Raw genomic sequence first — 22,933 nt, 5'->3', positions numbered from 1 at the left:
GGTTGCCAGCCTCTTGCCTACGCCACAATTCAACCCATGTCCCACAGTCGACTTGTACGACATTGACACCCACGGGAAGACGGCGGGTGGTGAAATTTTTAACCCGTCACCACCCCTTTGTTTTGTGCAATAATATACTTTAGATTTGAAATCACTAGAGATATCCTATAAAAACGATCATTACACGAAGCGTGAGAAGGCTTCTGTGTTTTCCACATTTATTACCTTGTGACTACTATGAGTATACTACGACTACTAAATATGACTACTATGAGTGTTACTGAAAAGGCTCAAAACTTACCAGCCACTTATTTTCCGACGACTAGGGTTCTTCGTTCGCCAAATTATCATTGTTCACAACACTAAACTGACATGAACAGCACGATTGTCACCTTCTGTTTTTGGCCACAAGAATAGTTTTGGCACTGAACATAATCCTTTGTGTCACCGCACTGCACTTGCTCGTCCCAATGATTTTATATTTGTTATCTGAAACAATGGGCATCACATATTATTTATTTGTTTTATTTATTAAACAGATGTACCATACCTCAATCACATGGTAAAGTATCATGTACAAATTTCAAAACAGGCCTTGGAAAATCAAGTCACATTAACAGTACAGCTAAATTGACAGCAATTTATATTAGACAGTCAGAGCAAAATCTGTCAAATTGGATTGTTATGACATAAATCTCGAGATTTTTCGTCTCGAAATCGAGGACGAACTAAATTGGACTGTAGTAATTTTCTATCCCATGTGCTGAGAAGTGTACTACTGCCCGTAGGTACACTTCTCAGCATAATAATCATAGGAATCTGGAAGTAGGTACACATGAAAATTACTAAAGTGCCGTATAATATGTAATAAAAGGAATACAAAACAATATGGTCATGTTTCTACCGATAGTAAAATACAAAGTTTTATTCAAAGCAAAGTCGAGTCGATACAAAAGGGCTCGTTTGTCCTGAAATTATCGGACACGAGCACGGACAGAGGGTTTTTTTCTGTCCGAACATGTTTGTAAAGTGTGCCACGCCTCGGGTAACGGAATTTGTAGCTACACTCTTAATTTGTAACAAAAAATAAACGCAATTCATTGATGTTCTGTTGTGACTACAAACCGACTACAAATTGTAGGTCATGTTTTGTTCTGATATCACGAATATCACGATTAGGTCGCGGGCTCAACTGAATGCACTTGAGCCGTATTTGAAATTTTAAAAGCTAATTTGATATTGATTATTGGTAATAATGATAAAAATGTATAATCTTTCCATTTGATCATTTCAACGGTATTGGTATCGGTGCGCAAAAAAGGTGTAGATAAGTACTAACCCGTTGATAGGTATAAACACAAATAAAAACGGTATTCGGAACAACTTTACAATTCATACGGTAATTAAATGCAGTATAATGCATAATAAAAATCAATCCCTATTTCCCTTAGTCACGGCATCACGTGAGAACCGCGGGCCAATTTCGCTAATTAGGTACTTTTTATTATGTTTGTTATTGTCACGCATGTTCTTATGAAAGAAAAGATATAGATTAGAAAGATAGATCTGATATTTAGACAAACATTTATCTAAATACGAGTATATAAAAGAAGTAACTGACTGACTGACTGACTTAGGCCTGATTTAGACGGCGTCCGAACTCGCATGCGATTTTAGTTACATTGCGGGCTGTTGAGGTTACATAAAATTTTGCACAGCCATCAAATAACGCAATGTAATAAAACTCGTATGCGAGTTCTCGTACCGTCTAAATGGGCCCGTATCAACGCACTGCCGAAACCGCTAACACTGGAGATTCCAAATTTGGCACGTAGGTTCCTTATAAAATGTAGAGGAGCACTAAGAAAGGATTTTCAAAATTCACCTCCTATGGGGGTGATGGGGGTCCAAAGTTTTTATGGGAAAGCAAGATTAGTTTGGATATTTTATTCCAAATTTCGAAAGAGATTACGTTTAGTAGGTACGCCGTACGCGGGAGAAGCCGCGGGAAGAAGCTAGTATTTATATAAGTACATACTATGAAAAAGTCCTGAGCTGTTGATTTATTTTATTCCTTATTTTTTATGTAAATAAATTAATAAAGAGGACCAAGAAGAGTGATAAGATTGCTGCGCGAAATTCGAAAATTGAATACCGTTCGACGTGGAAATGAAAACGCAGAGACCGAGTGACCGTCAGACGGACGGTACCGCGATAACGGTAAGTGTTACGAGCCATCGAGTACGCACCTTACAACTTGATATCGCGAACGATAACCTGTGGTAAACCTTACTCACTACAGTTTAAGGCCGCCTCTCGACTGGACTAAGAAACAGTTGGGGATGTAAAATTTGTTAAAGTCGTGTAATACTCACGGTACATTTGTACCACGAGGTTCAACATGCTGCTTTTAGTGAGAGAACGTGTTTAAATTTCAAAATAAGTAATTAAAATAGTACACAATACTCGTAAAAAAATTGTAAGCGACACATTAGGCCCCTATACAAATATACCTAGATTATAGATAAAATTATTTCTTCTATCTAAAATTAAGAACCCTAAAGGCGTGGAAAGACATATTAATTAGCAAGCAACAATACAGTATAGTTTACACCCACTCCGAGCGACATCGCCGCTAAACAAGGTAATTTCTACTTTCATCGGCTGCTAAAAATGTCTGCCAGTCATTGTTTGAAATGACATAGCTGTGGGGATTTTATTGAGGTGTCAGTTACATGGCACATAATGGAAATAACATAATAGTATATAAGTACGAGTATACCCAGAATGTTTGAATAAACTGGTTAATATTTGAAGTTTGATATAATAAAATATGTAAAAGGCAAAACCTAAAAACTAACAGTCTAACATTTTAACATACCTAAGCTTGCCATGTTAAGTATGTTATGATCTTTCTAAAAAATAATGCATACCTACATTTTTACTCCTAATTGCCGAAATTAGCATCTCTATAATTTATGATAGCGTTAAAATAAGTTCGCAAACCCATAATCATGCTGAACACCTGTATGAAATGTAATACTGATCATAATTATACATTTTTACTAGATCACGTCGTTGTAAATCTACTCTAAGTACTTATATGTGATAAAAAATAAGCAAGCTAAAAAATGCTTCAATCATGACTGACAAACCAATTCGAACTTTTTACGCTACTTAAGTTAGCTCTAGATACGATATGTATTGGATAGGTCAGTGTAAAATGCGCCTATTTAAAAAAAAACGAAATTTTTGACACGGACACATCAAATCGATATCATTTTGAATCAAGAGATATTATTTGACGCATCTTAAATTTAAAATTAAAGCCTGGTGCCGTAGCCGAATGTCATTTCTGCGACGCGAAACGAAACGCCACGAAAGGTACAGATGTAGTGCGAAAAGATTTGCCTTCGAATTGTTACAGAGACGTACGAACGTGTCATGCTATTTCAGTCAGTGTCAGTACAAGATGTACTGACATTGACTGAACTAGCATGACAAATACGAACATTTCCGAAGGAAACCCTTTTCGCACTACATCTATAGTCTGGCTCTGTCGCACCAATATGCACGAGCGATAGAGATAGATATCTACGAGCGTTTCGTTTCGTGAGCGTTTCGTGAGAGTTTGTGCCATTCGGCTACGCACCCTGACCAGATATACAGAGTGGGGCCTGTAACAAAGGCGAAGAATTGAACTCTAGGCTATTCTCCTTATACTGATCAACATTTGTTCGGCGACTTTTAAAAATAACATGTATTTTGATTTTTATCACCCTTGAAAGTTTTTTCTAAAAGGTGAGCCGTAATGTATTGCGAATTCTGTTAAGTCTTAAGTGTGACAGACAACGTCAATGACAACAATAATGGCGTACATTGAAGCTAATATTTATTTTGTATGAAAAATTAAAAATTTAAATACTTCATAATTTTTAAAAGTCACTGAACAAATGTTGATCAGTATAAGGAGAATAGCCTACAGTTCAATTCTTCGCCTTTGTTACAGGCTCCACTCTGTATATGACGAGACGTCTGTTGCAGAATTCCAGTAGAACTTTTTTTATTTATACTGAACTGCATAGGTGCATTGAGAATAACAGCGCCCTCTTGACAATAATCATATATTTCTGGTCAGACTTTAAACTTGTATATAGTAGTAGGTAGTTACATACCTACTTTATGTGACTTTATTTATCAGCAATTCCCGTCAACTTTGTACAATGCCACGTCAGCAAATTTTAATTGATCCTATTTTGTTACCAACATTTAGTAATATAATTCGACTTTCGTAAGATATATACAGGATAATTGTTATAATTAAGAAAATATAGATACTAGAGAACCTTAATGACGAAATAAAACTTAATAAAATCTCAATTCATCAATAAAATCTTGGTAACAAAATAGGAATTAATAAAAACAAATTTAACTTTTCCCTTAATTTTTGTACAAAGTTGACGGGAATTGCTGTTATACAAGAGCCCTGTCTGTCTGCACGCAGTGGCAGACGAGTTTGGCCTCTTGGGTTAATAAGACAGGCACTGTTGCTGGCCTTAGCAACCTAGCATTGAATAATGCGATATTGCAGCCAAAGGTCCCCACTTGCGACTTATCCAGCCGATCACGTTTTAAATTAAGCTAATATTACTGTAGTCGCAGCGTAATAACACTAATAACTAATATTTGACAGTTAAAATTTTGTACTTATATTATGAAGCGAAAGCTAGGTTTAACAGAAAATCTGGATATGGTATGGAAAATTCAGTGTTAAAATTAGCGTTTCTTTAACCAAAAACTGTCAATATTGGCAGATCCAATCTATATCATATCCAGATCAAATTTATGATGTTTTTGACATGCAGGTTAAATTATGCAAATATGTAAATCATAAAGCTTATCCGAGTAGGTATTTCAGAGTATAAAAAAATGCGTATAGAATATTCTTAAAAATATGTTAAATTTTATCCTTGCTGGTCTCAATAGTCACGCAAGTAGTTTACTATAAATAATTTATGGTCCGTTGCGAATAATAAGGTCGATTCGATACATATTGGAATCAAACATCTCCGGAGCCTATCAATAATCTACGACCGGCGGCTCGATTCGACTTCAATTCGCATCTTTCGTACGTAATTGGACGTCGTTTCCGGTACTTTAGAGCCGTTAACTCGATACTATCGATTGACGTTTTGTTTTTATTTGCATTAACGATGTGAGAAAATCTTCAGTGTGCTCCTTAGAGCTATGAAGTCGGGTATTGTTTTGTATGATGGAAATGAAAATTTATGTCTTTTAAAGCGAGCAGTGCTTAAAGTATGTTACTTTAGGCACTACTTTATTGTACCTGTATAAGATATGGCGTGAGATTTCTAATTTACAGGTTTCTTCTTCTTTGTCATACGATACACCTATATGAAGGACGGCTGTCTGTGTGTGGACGCTCTTCAGTAGCGCTCTTCAAGACATTTTTCTAAAGACTAAAACCCCGGACAGGGTCGGAGCTTCCGGCATTTTATTTTCTATGACAAGTGATGCTTTTCAGAGAAAACGAAGCCCCGGAAGCTCCGGCCCGGTCAAACGTGACTCAGCCGTAGTGTGGTTTATGTCTCTGAAGTTACTGCTCGATAGAATAGAATAGAATAGAATAGAAAAAAACATTTATTTAACGCCACAAAGTACAAATAAAACAGAAGTCATGCAAACAAAAAACATTAGACGCTAAAATAGGACCCCCACTCAGCATAATGCCGCGCGGACATCCGCAGCGCTGGTTTTCTGCGGGGACCTGACTTACACTAGGTTAAATGGCGGCACTTACGCCAACAACACACAATGGATACAAATATTGTTTTTTTTTTAAATGATCAAAATTATTATTAAACATATATGATAAGAAAAAAACAGACAACAGACATTATTATTGATAGTACGAATATAATCAGAATATCCACTAACGCATACTCGTAAGTCGTACTCTAATTTATTCACTCAACTTAATGGGACACCACGGCGCGGCCGTATTCAAGTCAGAGCATAGCAAATCTCACGAATCCTTTCTTGGACGTTTTTACTGACGGTCATTATTTTTTCTAATCAAATGCCGCTCCTGTGCGTGGGTGTGTTGGAGTCAAAATTACTATCCGAACGTGTAATCATCTGCTATTACCAGTTCTCGTGACCCCTGCCCCTTCTTCTAAAGTCCCATTGTCTTATGAACTCTAGTCGGAAAAGAGAGTTCTGTTTAAACTGGTCAGCATGTTTTGTTTGAACACCTTAGGGCATCCTTGATATTCAAAGTTGAGCCGCGAGCTTGTCTGTTTAAAGGCTAATGGTTTGTAATGGATGAATTATTAATAAGATTTTAACGACGACATCTATAGAGTTCATTTGGTTTAATCTAATACGATTTTATTTAATTATAATTTCTGTTAGGCAAGATTTAACAATAAGAAATTTGTCTAGAATGAATCATGTTTTCTCAGTATTCCGTGACATCACGCAATATATAAGACGATTTATTTTCTCAAGTCCAAACCCATGAGAAGGGGGAAAAAAACAAAACACAAAATCCAAATACGTTTTTATTCAAAGCCGGACATGCTGCAGTAGGCCTAGCACATGATGGCCGCGAGAGTATGTCGCCGCGAGATAGATCACACGTCTTCTTCTGACTGTATTAAAGACATAAGGACGGGTAGTCTATCTCGCGGCGACATACTCTCGAGGCAATCATGTGCTAACCCTGCAGGTTGTCTAAGGTAGTCAGTAGTCATAACAGAAGCACTTTACATTGTAACTATTTAGTTGCACGGCCTGGATGAATGAATGATATTTGTATGGCTTCAGCCTCCTTATACGTGACACAAAGATGAACGTTGACACGCGGCACTCAGAATGATGGTGGCATTACTATTATAAATGACAAATAGAATTTGTAAAACTTTTGATAAGCTGCCACAATCCATAACGATTTTAAATTTACTGTCTTTCTGTCAGCCGTGGCCATATAAGAACGTTTACTAGAGTTATAATATTGTTTCTTATGCCGTCTGTATAAGAATGCTTTTGTAACGTTGATACCTACTATTTAAATTAAAAGAACAGTAAGATATATGGAGGAACATTGTAACAATTTATTATAATGAAGTGGGTGGCACAGCTGTAAGGCGTTGTTTAATGAGTGATCATTTGTGTAATTCTTTTTCTTAATGTCTTATCATTGTCATCATTCACTAGGCACTTTATTCATTGTAATCTCATTGTGCGTAAAATGCTGAAATGTTCTTATCTAGCCGAATATCTTTCAATGATTAACCTTGCAACCTACGCGTAAAACGTTTGATTAAAAAAATGCTCGATATGGTGTTCTATTTAAACGCGAAAACTCATTGTTTTCGTGCTTTCTACATTTTATAAGTTGTTATATGTATTGTAAGCCTCATCATGTCCATGTCTATTGAAATGTGCAATATTTAATACAATTAGCGCGTCTAGGTACCTAGGTAGGTACTTATTGGCTTCGTGCGAAGTGCATGGAGGGGGTAAGCAAAGCGATCGCAGTGCTTGCGGTGGTCAAAATCGACACTGATTGTGGTTGTCATCTATCAAAACTCATAAAATATAATACAATGTGGTGTAATGTTTGATATGGGGTTTCAATGTTGTTTCGTTGTTAATTGTAAAAATAATGACATAAATAGTCGTTCCACGTTCTATGCGTTTCTTAGAGCACACTGGAAATTGGATCAAAGAACTAAATGGATAGCTACGGTGAAAAGAAAACGTAAGTGACATGTCAAAACAAAACATGATAATAAATTATATTTAAGCTTTCTTTACCTAATATTGTTCAATACGCTGTTAGTATTTTTCCTACCGTAAAAGATTATGTTTAAAGATTCAGGCCTAGCCTGGGAATAGGCCCGTGTCGGATATTTCTGCGGCCGCGGACATGACTACGTACTTACGTTTAGATTTGTTTTATATGGCATTAACGCGACGGAGGTTTAGCGAATACCATATCACTAGCTCGAAGAACTTGTACCATTACTCCTATGTTCTTCAAGATTCCTTATATGCCCTGCCAGCACCAATTTATTGACTCTTTCTGTAGTCTGGGGTTAGAAGTTTATACCGTGAGTAATGCTTTGGAAACTGATTTTTTGTATTATATCCTTGTCTTTATAATCTATCTACCTAAATTACACTTGAAATAGTAGCTCTTGTTATTCGATTTATTTAAAATTAACGAAAAATCGTTAAAATATAGTGTTTGTTTACATGTCATTTTTTGACATTTTCCACTTCAAATTCACATGGTAGTGGGCGTAATTGTCGTGCACGTAGCCAATACCTACGTGGCAAAATAATGTTGAAATTAATATCAATACTTTAAATGTGCATGTCCAAATAAGTGCGTTTTCACATTTTCAGATCCGATATCGGATGTCGGACCGATATCCCATACATTACAGGCGCCATCTTCGGTTTTTTCCATTGAAATCCTTCCGACATCCAATATCGGATCGGATAATGTGAAAACGGGCTAACGCGAACAAATATGTAATATGTATGTGCTTATACGAACTTGGACGGCAGTTACCAAAAACATTGTCATATTCTTTATTTACAGTTAGCCCGTTCGTTGCATTATTCATCAGCTCTCGAAAATCTCGCTCCGACATCCTGGGCAAGACAAGTGGGCATGGCGAATTTCTGGTTACTGTCCATCAAACCCGCAGATTGTGTGTAAATACTTACAACATATTATAATCAGAGAGCTGATTTCAGGTAGCGATTTAAATATTAATATGGATGTGACTAGTGCAATTTTTTAAATACATTTCATGTGGTTTATAATAAGGTCTTACAATCTATTATTATTGCATCGCCCACCGCAAACTTCGCTGAATAATTAGATTAAATTAATGTTATTTATGCAACAAACGACATTTATTTAAAGAAAAGTATACTTATAGGAGTTTCTATACAGGAAGCGACTTATTTTCATTTTTAGGGTTCCGTAGTCAACTAGGAACCCTTATAGTTTCGCCATGTCTGTCTGTCTGTCCGTCCGTCCGTCCGTCCGTCCGTCCGTCCGTCCGCGGATTCTTTGAGTCGTAATAAAAGTTATACTGATTTTCATTTTTTATTCTTTGAGTCGTAATGCAGAATAAATAGGTACTAAAGAAGAAGAACTTAAGTAATAAAACAATTAAAAAAATGTTCCGATACATTTTTGTGTATAAAAAAAGTAATAAATTATGCCAGTCATATCTATATTAATATTTAAATCGCTACCTGAAATCCGCTCTCTAATTTATAATTGATAATAAAATTACAAGTCACATGTTCGTTATAAAATATTTATGTATATATTTAATATTAAGAAAAAAATAGGTGATTCTTCAGACACATCATTCAGAATGTTTGATCATCACAACATCAACACTATCAACAGTGCCTTAGCCTTTTCTTCTATTGCTCTCAATTTTATCGGAGTCATCATAATCTGATATCCGTGTCACACAATATAATTAGATATGTTTTATAGTAGGTATGTGCACCAAATAGTAGAATAACTTGTATAGGTAAGTCATCATTCCCTTGCCCTTATCCCAAACACGCGGGGTCGGCGCAGCATGTCTTTCTCTTCCATACTGGTAGGTAAGTATGGTAAGTAACATTCATTTATTTATCTACTTAACGAATTATGCAATACAACAGTAATACATAGCTATTATTAATTTATATAATATCTATCTCAAATACCGTTACCATCTTCACTTGCCTATACCATCACTTCTTTGTTTAAACTTAAATATAAGCGTACGTAAGCGCCATGAAATCGCAATATTTATGAATTCAAATACAACTAACAACTATACATTCAATACAAACATTACAACGTTTTAACTTCTCAAGAAATTTCATACCACATCAAACCATACGTTGCGCGTTAACCTCGTTCTCGCCAAGTAATTGACTCAAACTCACAAATCTACAAAGTCCCGAACGAAAATTTGACTACTCTTGCTAACGGAAAGGAATTTTTATTATGATTATGAATATAAATATTGAATTATGATATACTAGCTATTGCCCGCGGCTTCGCTGGCTTCGCAAAAATTAAATAAATAAATAAATAAATATTATAGGACATGGCGTTAAATTCGCAAAAATTGCGCAGTGCTCGATACAAACATCCCACTACCACACAGCAGCAATTGCGCAGTGCTCCATACAAACATCCCCCCCCCCCCTCCGCCCCCCGTTTTAGGTAAGTGGGGGGTTAGAAAGAGGACAAAAAGTAGCCTATGTCACTTTCCAGTCTCCGTCCCTTCAACTATCTCCACTTAAAAAAATCACGTCAAATCGTTGCTCCGTTTAGCCATGGCCAATGAAAGACGGACAAACAAACAGACACACACACTTTCCCATTTATAATATTAGTAATATTAGTATGGATATTACAATAGTAAGTATACAATTATCTGTTTGTTATCCAAATTGTTTGGTTAAGTTAATTATATTGTAATAACTATTTCAGTACATACATACGGGAGTGTTGGTCTTAAGACATATATATTTACTTGTATGCCTATGTGTGAGCAGTATAACTAAGTATTTGGGTTTTTTGGATATGTAATTAATTATGTAAGTGTTTATAGGTAACTCTATTCCATATAGTTTTTCTTCTTATTTAAGAGCTAATGTAGCTCTTGTCGGTGGAGTATGCGCCATATTTCCCTATTCTCCGCTTTTCTTTTTATTAGTTCTTGATACGACATGACACCGGCCTTCTCCTTGAGCTGGTCAACAAAACTCCTCCTGGGTCTTCCGCGCCCTCTTCTTCCTTTCACCTTTCCTTCTAGGATATTTTTAAAGAAGGTATCATGTCGTATCAAGTGACCAATCATTTTGCCATATAGTTTACGGTTCCATATTAATTTACATAGTACTTCTACAGTGTTTATATGTACACAGTATGTCTGTATATGTAAATAATAAGATATACTAAATACGCCATAATTCTCACATTTCTGGTAAAACAAATACATATTATAGTTGTGTGCAACTATGTGTATTGTAACGCATACAACCTGCTCAGAGCGTACGTGCTTGTGAGTCGTTTATGTTCGAACACTTATCGTGCCTCCTCTACTTGATAATGAGAGCGAAGTTGCATTAATTTCTGAGGAAAATCGGAACAATTGTTTATAAGAGATCGCGCGTCCGTTATATTTTTAATTTCAAATGTCGCGGTCCGCTGCGAGTCGCCGCGAAAGTCTCGCAGAATTGGCAGTGAGAAGCCTTAGGTACTGCTCAAAACCTCTACACAGTAGGTGTATCTACATGTGAGGAAACATATTATGATACGAGTTTTTTATGATTCACGGTATCACGGTTAGTTTTATTAGACTTATATTGACTAGGTTGTAGACCGTGATTACCTTTTTGATTATTGTCGAGCTCCCGATATTTCGACGCAGTCGCAGCACTCTTTGCGTGATCCTGATGCATGTAACTGCTTCAAGACATCGAAAGTTCGACAAAGATGAAAAAGGTACGTATTCACGGTCTGTAACCCGGTCAATATAAGTTTTAGAAAACGTTACTCAGTATATAGTATCTATCGACCAAACACTTTTGGTTCTAGTAACTAAACGTTTGGGGGACCTCTGGTCTGGGTACGTAGCCGAATGGCATAAACGTTCACGAAACGAAACGCTCGTAGCTATCTATCGCTATCGCTCTTGCGTATTGGCGCGACAGAGCCAGACTACCTTTCGCGGCGTTTCGTTTTCGTTTCGCGTCGCAGATATGCCATTCGGCTACGGCACCTCTTATCCTCCTACACTTTAACCATATATGATTAAGACAGAGTAACATATTCAAAAACGGCAAAAACTCAAGGCAGAGGCTCTGTTGAAGAATTTATAACAACTATAATTTTAAGATTTCATATTTCATCCCGAAATGACGACTTTAAGTTAAAAGTAAGATGAATTTGTAAATTATGTACCGACTACTAAATAATTTTCTATCGATGACGTTCATGGTCTGTAATTCAATCATTAATTAAAATAATTAATTTCAATTTTAATGTGGGTATTATGATTATTTATTGCAAAACTGGAAACTGCTTTGTGGCTGGAAATTAATTCTATTTATGACGTCATATGATTTTATTTGCTGTATTGTTTTGTGTGCCTAACTATTGTATTAATGTAAGTAGGTAATTTCAATTTTAATTAATCCTAGGTTTAGCTTGAATGGAATATAAGTATTAACTACTTATGTACGTATTAAGAGCTTATTGAGAGGAGATTAGCATTCTAAAGAGTATTTTTCAATAATTTGCTTTTAAATTATCTCATATAACTATAATATTGTCAACTAAATACGCCCTATACGTCCGCCAGAGATGAAACCGTTCAAACAACTCGAAAAAAGTCGTCTCACAAACCCGACAGCTCGGTTCTCGCTATTAAGACGTAGCAAGCTTCTATATTCGGCCGTAACCGCCTCGGTGCCGGGTAGGGCTTGCATTCTGGAATTCCGGAATCTCGAAATTCCGGAATTTCGGACAATTTTTCCGATATTACAGTTCCGGAATTGAAACACATAATCTCGAAAATTCCGGAATTGAAAAAATATATATTTTTAGATGAAAACGTGTAATATCAGCCTGGTTGTTTTACAAAATTACCACAGAATGTATAAGAAATATGTAAATTCATAATTTAGACACTGCTCGGACTCAGGTAGTACCCTATTTTATGGCCAAAGGGGCTAGTTAGAGCGAGATAGTGTAATTTTAAATTTTAACCCTCTAATATTAACCATTGTCACTTTCTGGTTTTGCGAACTTAAATTCAGATGCAAATCGTAGTATTTGGAATTACATTCATTCACAAGCATAACGTCGTAGTTAGGTACTTATACACTTTTCACAAAGACGTGTGCATATTGACGACCAGTCTGGCGTAGTTGGTAATGACCCTGCCTGCTAAGCCGCGGTCCTGGGTTCGAATCCCGGTAAGAGCATTTATTTGTGTAATGAGCACAGATATTTATTTTGTTCCTCAGTCATGGATGTTTTCTATGTATATATGTATGTATTTATCAATTTAAGTATGTATATCGTCGCTTAGCACCCATTGTACAAGCTTTGCTTAGTTTGGGGCTAAGTTGATCTGTGTAAGGTGTCCCCAATATTTATTTATTTATTTATGTTTTACTGAACTGGTGGACTTTACTGCAATGTATGGAAAATGTTTGCTTTATTTTTTACAAAAATTCAAGGTGTACATGTACAATTGTACATGTACCTAGGTATAAATCAGGAAATCTGACTTTTTGGGCCTCGAGTCTGATACAGGTAATTCAATATTTATTTTATTACATTTATGTGAATAAGACGTTTTGCCATTGTTGTTAATTATTACTTTTACATTATTTCGGTGGACAATCGATGCATATGCATTTAAAACCCTTGTTTTTATTAGATTAATTTGATAAAACAATAATGTTGTCCTCGTCCATATTGCTGTAAATCTTCAAATATGAAATAAGTTCAGAAGGAAAACACTGTATTTGGGGTACTTTTATTTAGTTTTTGTCTAAAATATGTAGTTTTTAATACTGAATGATGTGTCAAATATGTACTATTAAATAATAATGCTAAATATATTTACTTTATTGTTAATTACTATCACAAAACTGGCACTAAAACCTCGTTTGTATCGTTTGCTGTTGTTCGAAATACTTAGCAAGACCGATTTTGACACAAAATGGACTCTCCTGTAAAATTACAAAAATGAAAATTGCAGTTGTTATATGCCTTTCAGGTACGAAGTTATTGTCTTAAACGTCGATTAATAATAAATTTCAATTTAAAATAGTATTATTTCATCAGAAATCCACCAGAAAACAAAATTAAAAAAAATTGTTCAATTCCGGAACTAGTTCCGGAATTCCGGAATTGAAGGCCAATCTCGAAAACCAGTTCCGGAATTGAAAATCGTCCGATATTGCAAGCCCTAGTGCCGGGTCTGCGCGTTCCCAAGTTACCGCATCGTACGGTACATCGCGTTTGCGTGTGCGCAAGATCGCACTTTGCCGCACGAAATTCATTTGCCGCAAGAATTCTTAGGAAAATTGACATTTTTGGTGACATTTAAACGAGGTTAAACACAGACTTTGACGCATTAACTTAATAGCAACATGGTTATTTTAATTGTCTATTACGTTTACATTATTTATGGAAACAGACATCGATTTAGTATCAATTAAGAGATCCTGATGGTAAGGGTACCTACTACTGAATGTAGAATGTGAAATGGATAAAAAAAAGTATTGTAGGTATCACGGCTATGACTGATCATTGATAAGGACCTTTGCAGTAGGTAAACATGGCCGCAATACAATAAACATAATTTTTAAGAAAAAAAAAAAGTCGCCTTTCGGGTTCTGGTGAAAGCTACTTGCGAATGTTGGATTATGTAGAAATGTGTAGGTATTTTTTAAAACTGCTTTTAATGCTTTAATTATTAGATGGCAACACAAATGAATATACGTATAACGTTAAGGATTGGGGAGTTTCCTCAATTCCTCATGAATCCGATTATAAGAAATCGAAGCTTGACAAACTTTGACTTGAAAACTCAATATGCTGATGTAGAGTGATGTAGTATGTATTTACCTATGTCAGTAGTACGTAAGCACTGCCTATATAATCGTGTACCTTGCCTAATATCAGTCAGAATAAATCATATATTCATCGAAGCTGTTGTTTCTCTAATGCCATCCGTACAATGCTTAACAAACATAACTAAATAAATGTCACTGTTCTGAACTTCAATGCATGCTTTTCTTACAAAAATACCAAAGTCATTATGAGTGTGCCGTTCAGATTTGAGGAGTTCGGTTCTGACTATCATCAGCAGTTCCACTGCACCAAATTTCACTGTTCTGGACGTAAGTGCATGCTGTTCTTATAAAAATACCAAAGTCACTATAAGCGTGCCGTTCAGATTTGAAGAGTTCCGTTCTGGCCATCATCAGCAGTTCCACTGCACCAAATGTCACTGTTCCGTACCTAAATGCATGTCATTCCTTTAAAAACACAAAAATCACCATATGTATGCCTTTCAGATTCGAGGAGTTCCCTCGATTTCTCCAGGATCCCATCATCAGAACTGGGTTCTGAGAAAAATGGGACCAATCTGTATGCATATACATTCAATAAAAAAAAAATTTTCAAAATCGGTCCAGTAACGACGGAGATATCGAGGAACAAACATAAGAAAAAAAAAAAACATACAGACGACTTGAGAACCGTCCTTCTTGAGAGATTTGAGGCGACGGTTAAAAATGAAGAAATAATAACCGCCGCTTTTGGGATTCTGGTGAAAGATACTTGCGAATGTTCGATTATGTAGAAATGTATATTTTTTGAAAAAGGTGTAGTAGTTACAACGGAAATGATAATGTTCAAAAATTTCACGATGCATCATCCAATTCTTCAGATTTTGTATGTCGTAATTTAACAAAGCTCACATACAATGTAAATACTTATACATATAATTATATATGCATTTGTCAGCTTTGTGTGTATATTCCATTAAAGATCTAACACAATACTCATTATGTATGAGGACTTGAGGAGGGCTCATTACCGCAGATGTAGGTTTGTAGACACGCTTGTTTGTCACGGGAATTGAGTAACTACCTTTCTCTGTTGTCGATTAGCGCTAAGTGGATGATCTCGCTAACAAATCGTATCGGTCATTAAATTTACACCACACTTACTTGACGATTCGTAAAGTGTTAAGGAACAGAGGTGATTTTAACTAATCGATTTTTTCCATGTTTTACAATTTTTGCATTATTTAATATAGGTGATATATGGCACGCGTGTTCAGTGGATACATATGGAAGTTAATAGTTTAAAACATGGATAAAATTAATCAGTTGAAATTGCCCAGCTATCTAGTAAAAATTTGTATCTAGTAAAGATCAAATTGGTTCACGAAAGTATTTACAACCTCTATTTTGACACTGAAATTTACAATGTTCTTCGGTCCTTCCGGGGTCGAATTTCATACATCTTATATAAGAAATGCACGCAAATTAACTGACGGATCGTCTAACGGTAAGCGCGGTACCTAATTAGGAATATTTCGCAACTGTGGACGAAAACGGCAAATGAACAATAAACAATCAAGGGTCAACAATTGAGCAGACTGAATCAATAAAAAACGAACACCCGATCACGTACGTCAGAATCATAAGCACGTCTAACCGTAGTTAATCCATCACGTAGTGGCGTTATCCGGCGGGGATGCTGCGCACCCGACCGTGCGGAGAGAGCGTATAAATTAATAAATTAATAATGATTCTATGGAATTCCGCTATCTTGCGGTAGAGTGAGAGTTGGGCTTAAGGATGTGGGTTTTAAAGGAAACTTGTGGCGGGTCAAAGTTTTACGATTGAGTTGTGATTTTGGAGGTCAATGTCGCTCAGAAAAGAAACAGAATAATGCCAATAAATATCAGGAAAACCGAAACAACTTAGGCACCTACTTATACATATTTTAAAGGTCTATTTACAACTTCTATTTCACTCTGAACTCTGAAAAGTCGAATGTAAAGAACTTCGTTCAATTTTATTCCCAATTTCAAACTTCACTTGCACCAACCACTTAACTCAGGGTTAGTGGGCTGTCATCTGTCAAATCAAATTCCATATAAAATGGTGGGTTAACCCTCCATTTTCGTTGGTGCATGTGGCCCTTAGAGGCACATGAATATTGGATATGACTTGTTACTTACTTGGCTAAGTAGGTACTTATTGTGGTAACTAGTAAGATATAGTCATTTCCATCATCATTAATTTTTATGATGATTATGATTAATGGTTGTATAGCTCACAGGAGGAGTTTTAACAAATATCCTATTTAAAAATCGCTTATTTAACTATAATACAACCTCTAACTGAAATAACTACATATCTTCTCATTAGCTCGCAGCCCGAATTCGACACGTTTCATAATTTAATAGCGAGTGATTTATTAGAAGGAACCAGGAGATATAATAACTCATTTAGATAAGTTTAATTTATTGATGTAAGAGTGTGAGACTAGTCGCATGCCTTAGTGAGTGGGTCAGGCAGAGCGAGCCTGAATTAATGTCCATTTCCCATTTACATTGTATGAGTTTCTTATGCGATTATGACGAAAAAAAAAAGGGAAATATTGTGAAACTTAATGAAAGTATTTATTACGGTTCTGGCTACTACGCTACTACTTCTGTTAACGTTTTAGTTACACGGAAAATTTCAAAAAAAATCATCATCATCATTGGCCTTCAAGTCTACATAAAACAGACTATAAAAGCAGTGTCGGGAGAGGGGACAAGGTTTTTCATGGCTGTGTATTCCAATACGGGAGTGACAAACAAGAATGTATGTAAGTATAACGACATCGTTAATAACGAGAATCGGGTGTAACTATTTATTATAATATAACTGGGTAGCGGCTACGGCGGAGCTCTTGGCCTGTTTAATAATCATTACGGTTGAAGGGTAAATTCGCAGGTTTTATCAATCTCCGGGTGTAAACGCAATGTGTGTGATGTGTTACCACCTGAAGAGGCCTTTGCATCTTTGGTTTGCACTGTAGCAACTGTTTGTGGACGATTACCGCATATCCGGCCGATACACTAACGCATCGCATGTGAGTCCTCAGTATTAGGTCCATGGTGTATAAAGTATCAGGAAATATTCATATATGTAGGATAGGTCCGTTTGAATATCCGATTGTGCACCTTGAGGAAAACAGTATATTTAACCGTAACATCTATAAACTTAACATTGTTTGTAAGTTGGACTTTTTTGCAATGTTCAGAATATTCCAACACGAGAATAAAATATTGCTTAAAAACCTTTTGAACGCGAATAAGTGTCAGCAAAATGTCGACTGGTGAAGAGCGAATACAAGACATAACTATACCTAGATATTTTTCTAGCACGAACGAAGTGACACTGATAGTGACTGCTTTCCAATATTTAGTTCATCGATAACATACATTATAATATGTCATTAATTATTAAAATTAGGTCATTAATTATTGACGTGGCACTGAATCTTGCGTATTAGTTTCATGTCCTCTGTCTACCCAGTTTAGGGAATATAGGCTTGAATGTATGTGTCATATCATTAATGTTTTATACAAATGTCAGATGTTTGAAAATAAATTGACAATAATAATAAAAATGGTTCGTTTTATTATTATTGTTCATTTATTTTAATAGTTTACATAATTTCTTACATTATTATTCAAGATTTTATTTTTAGGGGTAATTAACACCCTTATGTAAGGCTATTTATCGATATAAGGATTGTCGATGTTTTTATTTTGTCAAGCACTTACAACGACGTTCGTGCCAGAAAAATATCTAGGTATAAACATAACTGACTGTAGAGTCGCTTTAACAACGTCCGCTATATCACTTTTAGTGGGCACTGGCGCCGCAGGCTTAACAGACGACGAGGACGCGTTTAGCGCTGCTGACGTTTAAAGGGTTTACAAGGAACAATTAAGCCCAATAAAGGAAAACATCTCAATGTAAAACTTTACAACGTATACAACACTTATCCGCAAGCCTATCTTGAGCTTCCACTATACAGCTAGTGACTACGGCTATTGGTCATAAACTAGAGCTAATTAAGCTGTTCAGTAATAAACTTGAGTGCTACCGAACTAATGCGGCCTTTAAACTTTAATGAAAAGCAGGCAGTTCCGGTGCCGCAACACCTTTTAATAAAACCATCATCCGTGGCATGTTGGTCACCCATCATCATAGTCTTGAATGTTCTTATCATCAGAAGATTCGTTTGCTAGTTTACCTCCTATATCATAAAAACGTGGTGATCATCAAATCTCTCTCAGTAATTAGATCCGACATCCAAGCACTATTTCCTTACGTTAATCTTTTATAATGAACGAGTCTACTAACTAAACACAATCTTGAACATCATATTTCACGTTTCAAGGTCTATTTTAGCGTGTGGTCGACATATAAGTGCGTCGTCCACAGATGTTCAGTCCGCGTGAACGATACACGGAGAAATAAAGCCAATTATATTTTCGCGTACGAGTAACCCAGTTCTGTGCGAGCACTGACTCGGAGGCTTCAGTCGTTGCCACTTTCTTTCGATTGCACTTATAACGCGAGTGTTATAATAGGAAAATGAGCGGCGAACCTATTTTCCAATGAGAGACTCGCGGTGTTAGTCATTCAGTCAACTTAACGATGCGATGCGCGTTACTTACTTTTATATTGTTGTCTTTATAGAATAAGTTTGGTATGATATTGAACACAAAGTTTTCCTAAGCTAAGAACGCATGCTTTAGTAGTACTTATGAAAAAACAAATAATTACCACCTAGCCCCTGATATATTTTTGAGTAATTATTTTTAAAATCGGGATTTATCGCGTATGACTACATATTAAACTGACCTCCAACGTTTCAGGGACGGCGTTGTCCCCGTGGTCTCGGAGACTTCTCCGAGACCACGGGTTAATGTAATGGTTATGTAGCCGCAGTTTAATATGTAGTCATACGCGATTAAGTCCCGATTTTAAAAATAATTATGTGTAATAATCGTGAAAGTTCAAATCAGTGTTTTATTTTTGAGTATTTGTTCATAAAATGATTAGATAGTTACAGAAGTATTTAATCGCCTGGAAAGAACAAATCAAATTGCTAACCCCTTTGGCTCATTGGGTGGACGACATTCAAAAAACTGCAGCGCACTTCTGGATGAGATTATCCCAGGACCGGGATAAGTGGCGTAAACGAAGGGAGGCCTATACTCAGTAGTGGGCGATTAATGGCTAAAATGATGATGATGATCTTATCTACACATAAATACCTTTGCTTTGAGAGAAGTAACTATTTTGAATTTAAGGTTCAAACTTTCATTTAAAAAAAATGCTGCTTATACTCGTAAATATCTATGAAAGCAATTAAGGGTCATAAAATGTGATTAAAATTCACGAACAACACCACTCAGTCGGTGGTGACGCATCAGCTAGGTGTGGCCATATGATATTGGCAAAAATCTTAACGCTATTTCAACTAAGGATTTATCCCTTTGGATGTAAAGACATGATATAAACTACCGCTATATGTTCTTCTTTCAACACCTTAACTGCCAAGAATGGCATTGAAACTTGAGCAGTTTCATGTACTTTGCCTACCTGGTTTTGGATTTTATGTATAAACTATCGATTAAACCCTCAGGCCAACGTGTTTTTATTCTTTGCTAACAATTTTGTCTACACCGTCCTTAATTGACTATGGTTTTACTGTTAGTCTATTAGTATGTACGACGATCGCCTTTATAACACACCATAACATATAAATCTAACCGCTTTACAACAAAGTTATAGATTTTAGAAACAATAATCTACACTGTCTCCGATTTACGTTTTAACCCCCGACGCAAAAACGACGGGGTGTTATAAGTTTGACGTGTCTCTCTGTCTGTCCGTCTGTGTGTGTCTTTCTGTGGCATCGTAGCTCCCGAACGGATGAACCGATTTAGATTTTTTTTTGTTAGAAAGCTGAGTTAGTCGGGAGTATTCTTAGCCATGTTTCATGAAAATCGGTCCAATATGCCGCGGTCGGGGTTTTTTTTTTAATTTTAATTTTGTGGTTATTACTTGATTCATTGTGGTAGTTCATTGATGAATCTTTTGCCAAAATTAGGTAAACAATAGTTTCGAAGCGGTAGTATTTGTCATAGCATCACAGAATTCACAGATATGACAACACAGAGTACAATTTATCATCGACTGCATTCAGCACACCACACCTCGGACACTGGTGAACAAATATATGAAAGAGGCGCGTTCCTAGCACACACTCTAAGCTCGTGTAGGTGAACGCGTACCATGCTTGTATGAGTGAGACATGGCAGATCAACTGTTCGCGTTTTTGACAAAGGGTAACTGTGAGGTAACCGAGAGGGAGTGGGCGGCACTTTCAGTGGGGAGCGGGAGTGGCCAACAGATACTTCATAACTCCCTTAAATATGTGCTTTGAGTCTCAAGGCCTTTGTTAATTACTAACCAATTTATTTATGTTTATTATTTCTCACAAATAAATACAAATGTTAAAATGGTGTACCTAAGATAAATGAGTATTATCAAGATGAGGATTGTAGCGCGTCTATGACTAAAGGGGTTGATTTAACATGTACCTATAGTGGAACCGGGTAATGTATTTAAGTATATTTTGATCAAGTTATCAATCACAGAATCGATAGTAGAGCCACGTATAGTTATAATATCAAAAACTACTCAAGTTTACAAGTACCAGTTATAACGAAAATGCTTATATCCGTCTAGTTATGAACCAGATCTGTTAGGTTTCGTTTTGGCTGATTGACTTCCATAAACAGCGTTGGAGCGACTACATCGTGTAATTTTATGGTTATTTTCTATAGGCAACTGTTTTCCTTTTAGTGGGATTATAAGACCACCAAACTGCATGTTCCCTGCTTCGTTTTTCTGGGAAAATTTGTAAATGTGTATATACTTGTACATTTGTCCCAGCCTCGTGTGTGGCGGCTGTCACGCCTTGGGAACAAATGGGAATGCGAGGGGAATGCACCAATCAAATGCATAGCTTTGTAGAGTTGCATTCATTATTAGAGCAACTACCCTGTCTACAACCTTTTTCAATTGTCCCCCGACAGTGACACTTCACCATACATTGCCTGTCCAACAAGTAAAAATTAAGAGTAGGTAAGTAGCTAAGTAGTAATGTAAATTACTACTAAAAACCCAGAAATAGGCACCAAATTGGCAGCGCTAAGTACCAAAGTCACCTTGGCGAAACAGGCCACATATGTACCTAGAAGATGGCTGAAACAACCAGCAGGAAACACTCGGTCTCTGAAAGGCAGGTTTCTGTGTCATTTGCAGATAAATGCTAGTTTTTCTCGTTCCTTAACAGGTATGACGCTAACGGTACGTTACAGTTTACCTGTCATGGATACTCGCTGAAAATCGCAGTTTATAGCCGAGTGGTGACATTTTGAAACGAATTGGTATATGTGTCATGACTACGTAGTCGTTACCCTAAATAATGTTAAGGTCTTATATTATACTTGAGTTATTCTACATTTAATACATTCATATGTTAATTACATTGCATTAATGTAATGTCACTATTTTTAATATGCTATTCGAATGCAAATCAAAATTAATTTCCAAGTCAGGTCAGTTTCTTAGAATTCGCAGTAAATAGGTACATAACAGGACATAACTCTTAATTGAAAGCCATTCATTAAAGAAAGTAACTGTCTACTTTTATCCGATCACCAATCAAATAAAGACTTTAAAAGCCAAACTTGATACCACTGACACAAAAATTCAGCACACGGCGCGTTGATGTCTTTTGTAAAGAGCTTTTATATAAAAGGTACGAATCTGATTGTACAATCAAAGTTATCTCGTAAACATATCTCAACCAGATAACAAACAAAACGCATTTTTTAGAAAACGCACAACTGGCACACTTTAGTGTATAACCGCTAAATTCTTTCACAAACAAGTTGTCACATAAAAATATCTTACCTTGAAACAAAATAGTCGATTAAAATCCGCGAGCACTGCACTGTTCTATTTTGGTTACTTCGAAATTAGAACGAATAGGGTTGCGCGCACGTGTGTTATCTCGATTGTCGATGATCGCGACGTGTGGTCGCGGCGGTGGGCGCGGGAGACTGGCGCGCCGCCGCGTCTCGAGGCACCTGCCCCGGACCCCGCGGCTAGGGACAGGTGCATGTCGATATATCGATATATTGCCAAAATCCTGATTGATGGATCCGATTACCGAGATCAAGTTCGC

General features: G+C 36.4%; 1 protein-coding gene across 1 annotated transcript in view; it reads right to left on the bottom strand.

The window, feature by feature from the left end:
• The window catches only part of LOC125240794 (cuticlin-1), an 86,252-nt gene extending 63,463 nt beyond the window's left edge, over window positions 1-22,789 (bottom strand). Inside the window, exons 1-2 of the mRNA XM_048148883.1 lie at window positions 22,660-22,789; window positions 302-489 (exon numbers count right to left, since the gene is read on the bottom strand). Coding sequence (XP_048004840.1) covers window positions 302-351 — 50 coding nt within the window. The 5' untranslated portion in view covers window positions 352-489; window positions 22,660-22,789. The remainder of the gene's footprint in view (window positions 1-301; window positions 490-22,659) is intronic.
• Between the last annotated feature and the right edge of the window lie 144 nt (window positions 22,790-22,933).

The sequence above is a fragment of the Leguminivora glycinivorella genome, chromosome 2 (genome assembly GCF_023078275.1).
Source record: "Leguminivora glycinivorella isolate SPB_JAAS2020 chromosome 2, LegGlyc_1.1, whole genome shotgun sequence".
In the NCBI taxonomy this organism is placed as follows: domain Eukaryota; kingdom Metazoa; phylum Arthropoda; class Insecta; order Lepidoptera; family Tortricidae; genus Leguminivora; species Leguminivora glycinivorella.
The sequence above is the reverse complement of the archived record's forward strand: the minus strand, read 5'-3'. Positions and strand labels throughout refer to the sequence as shown.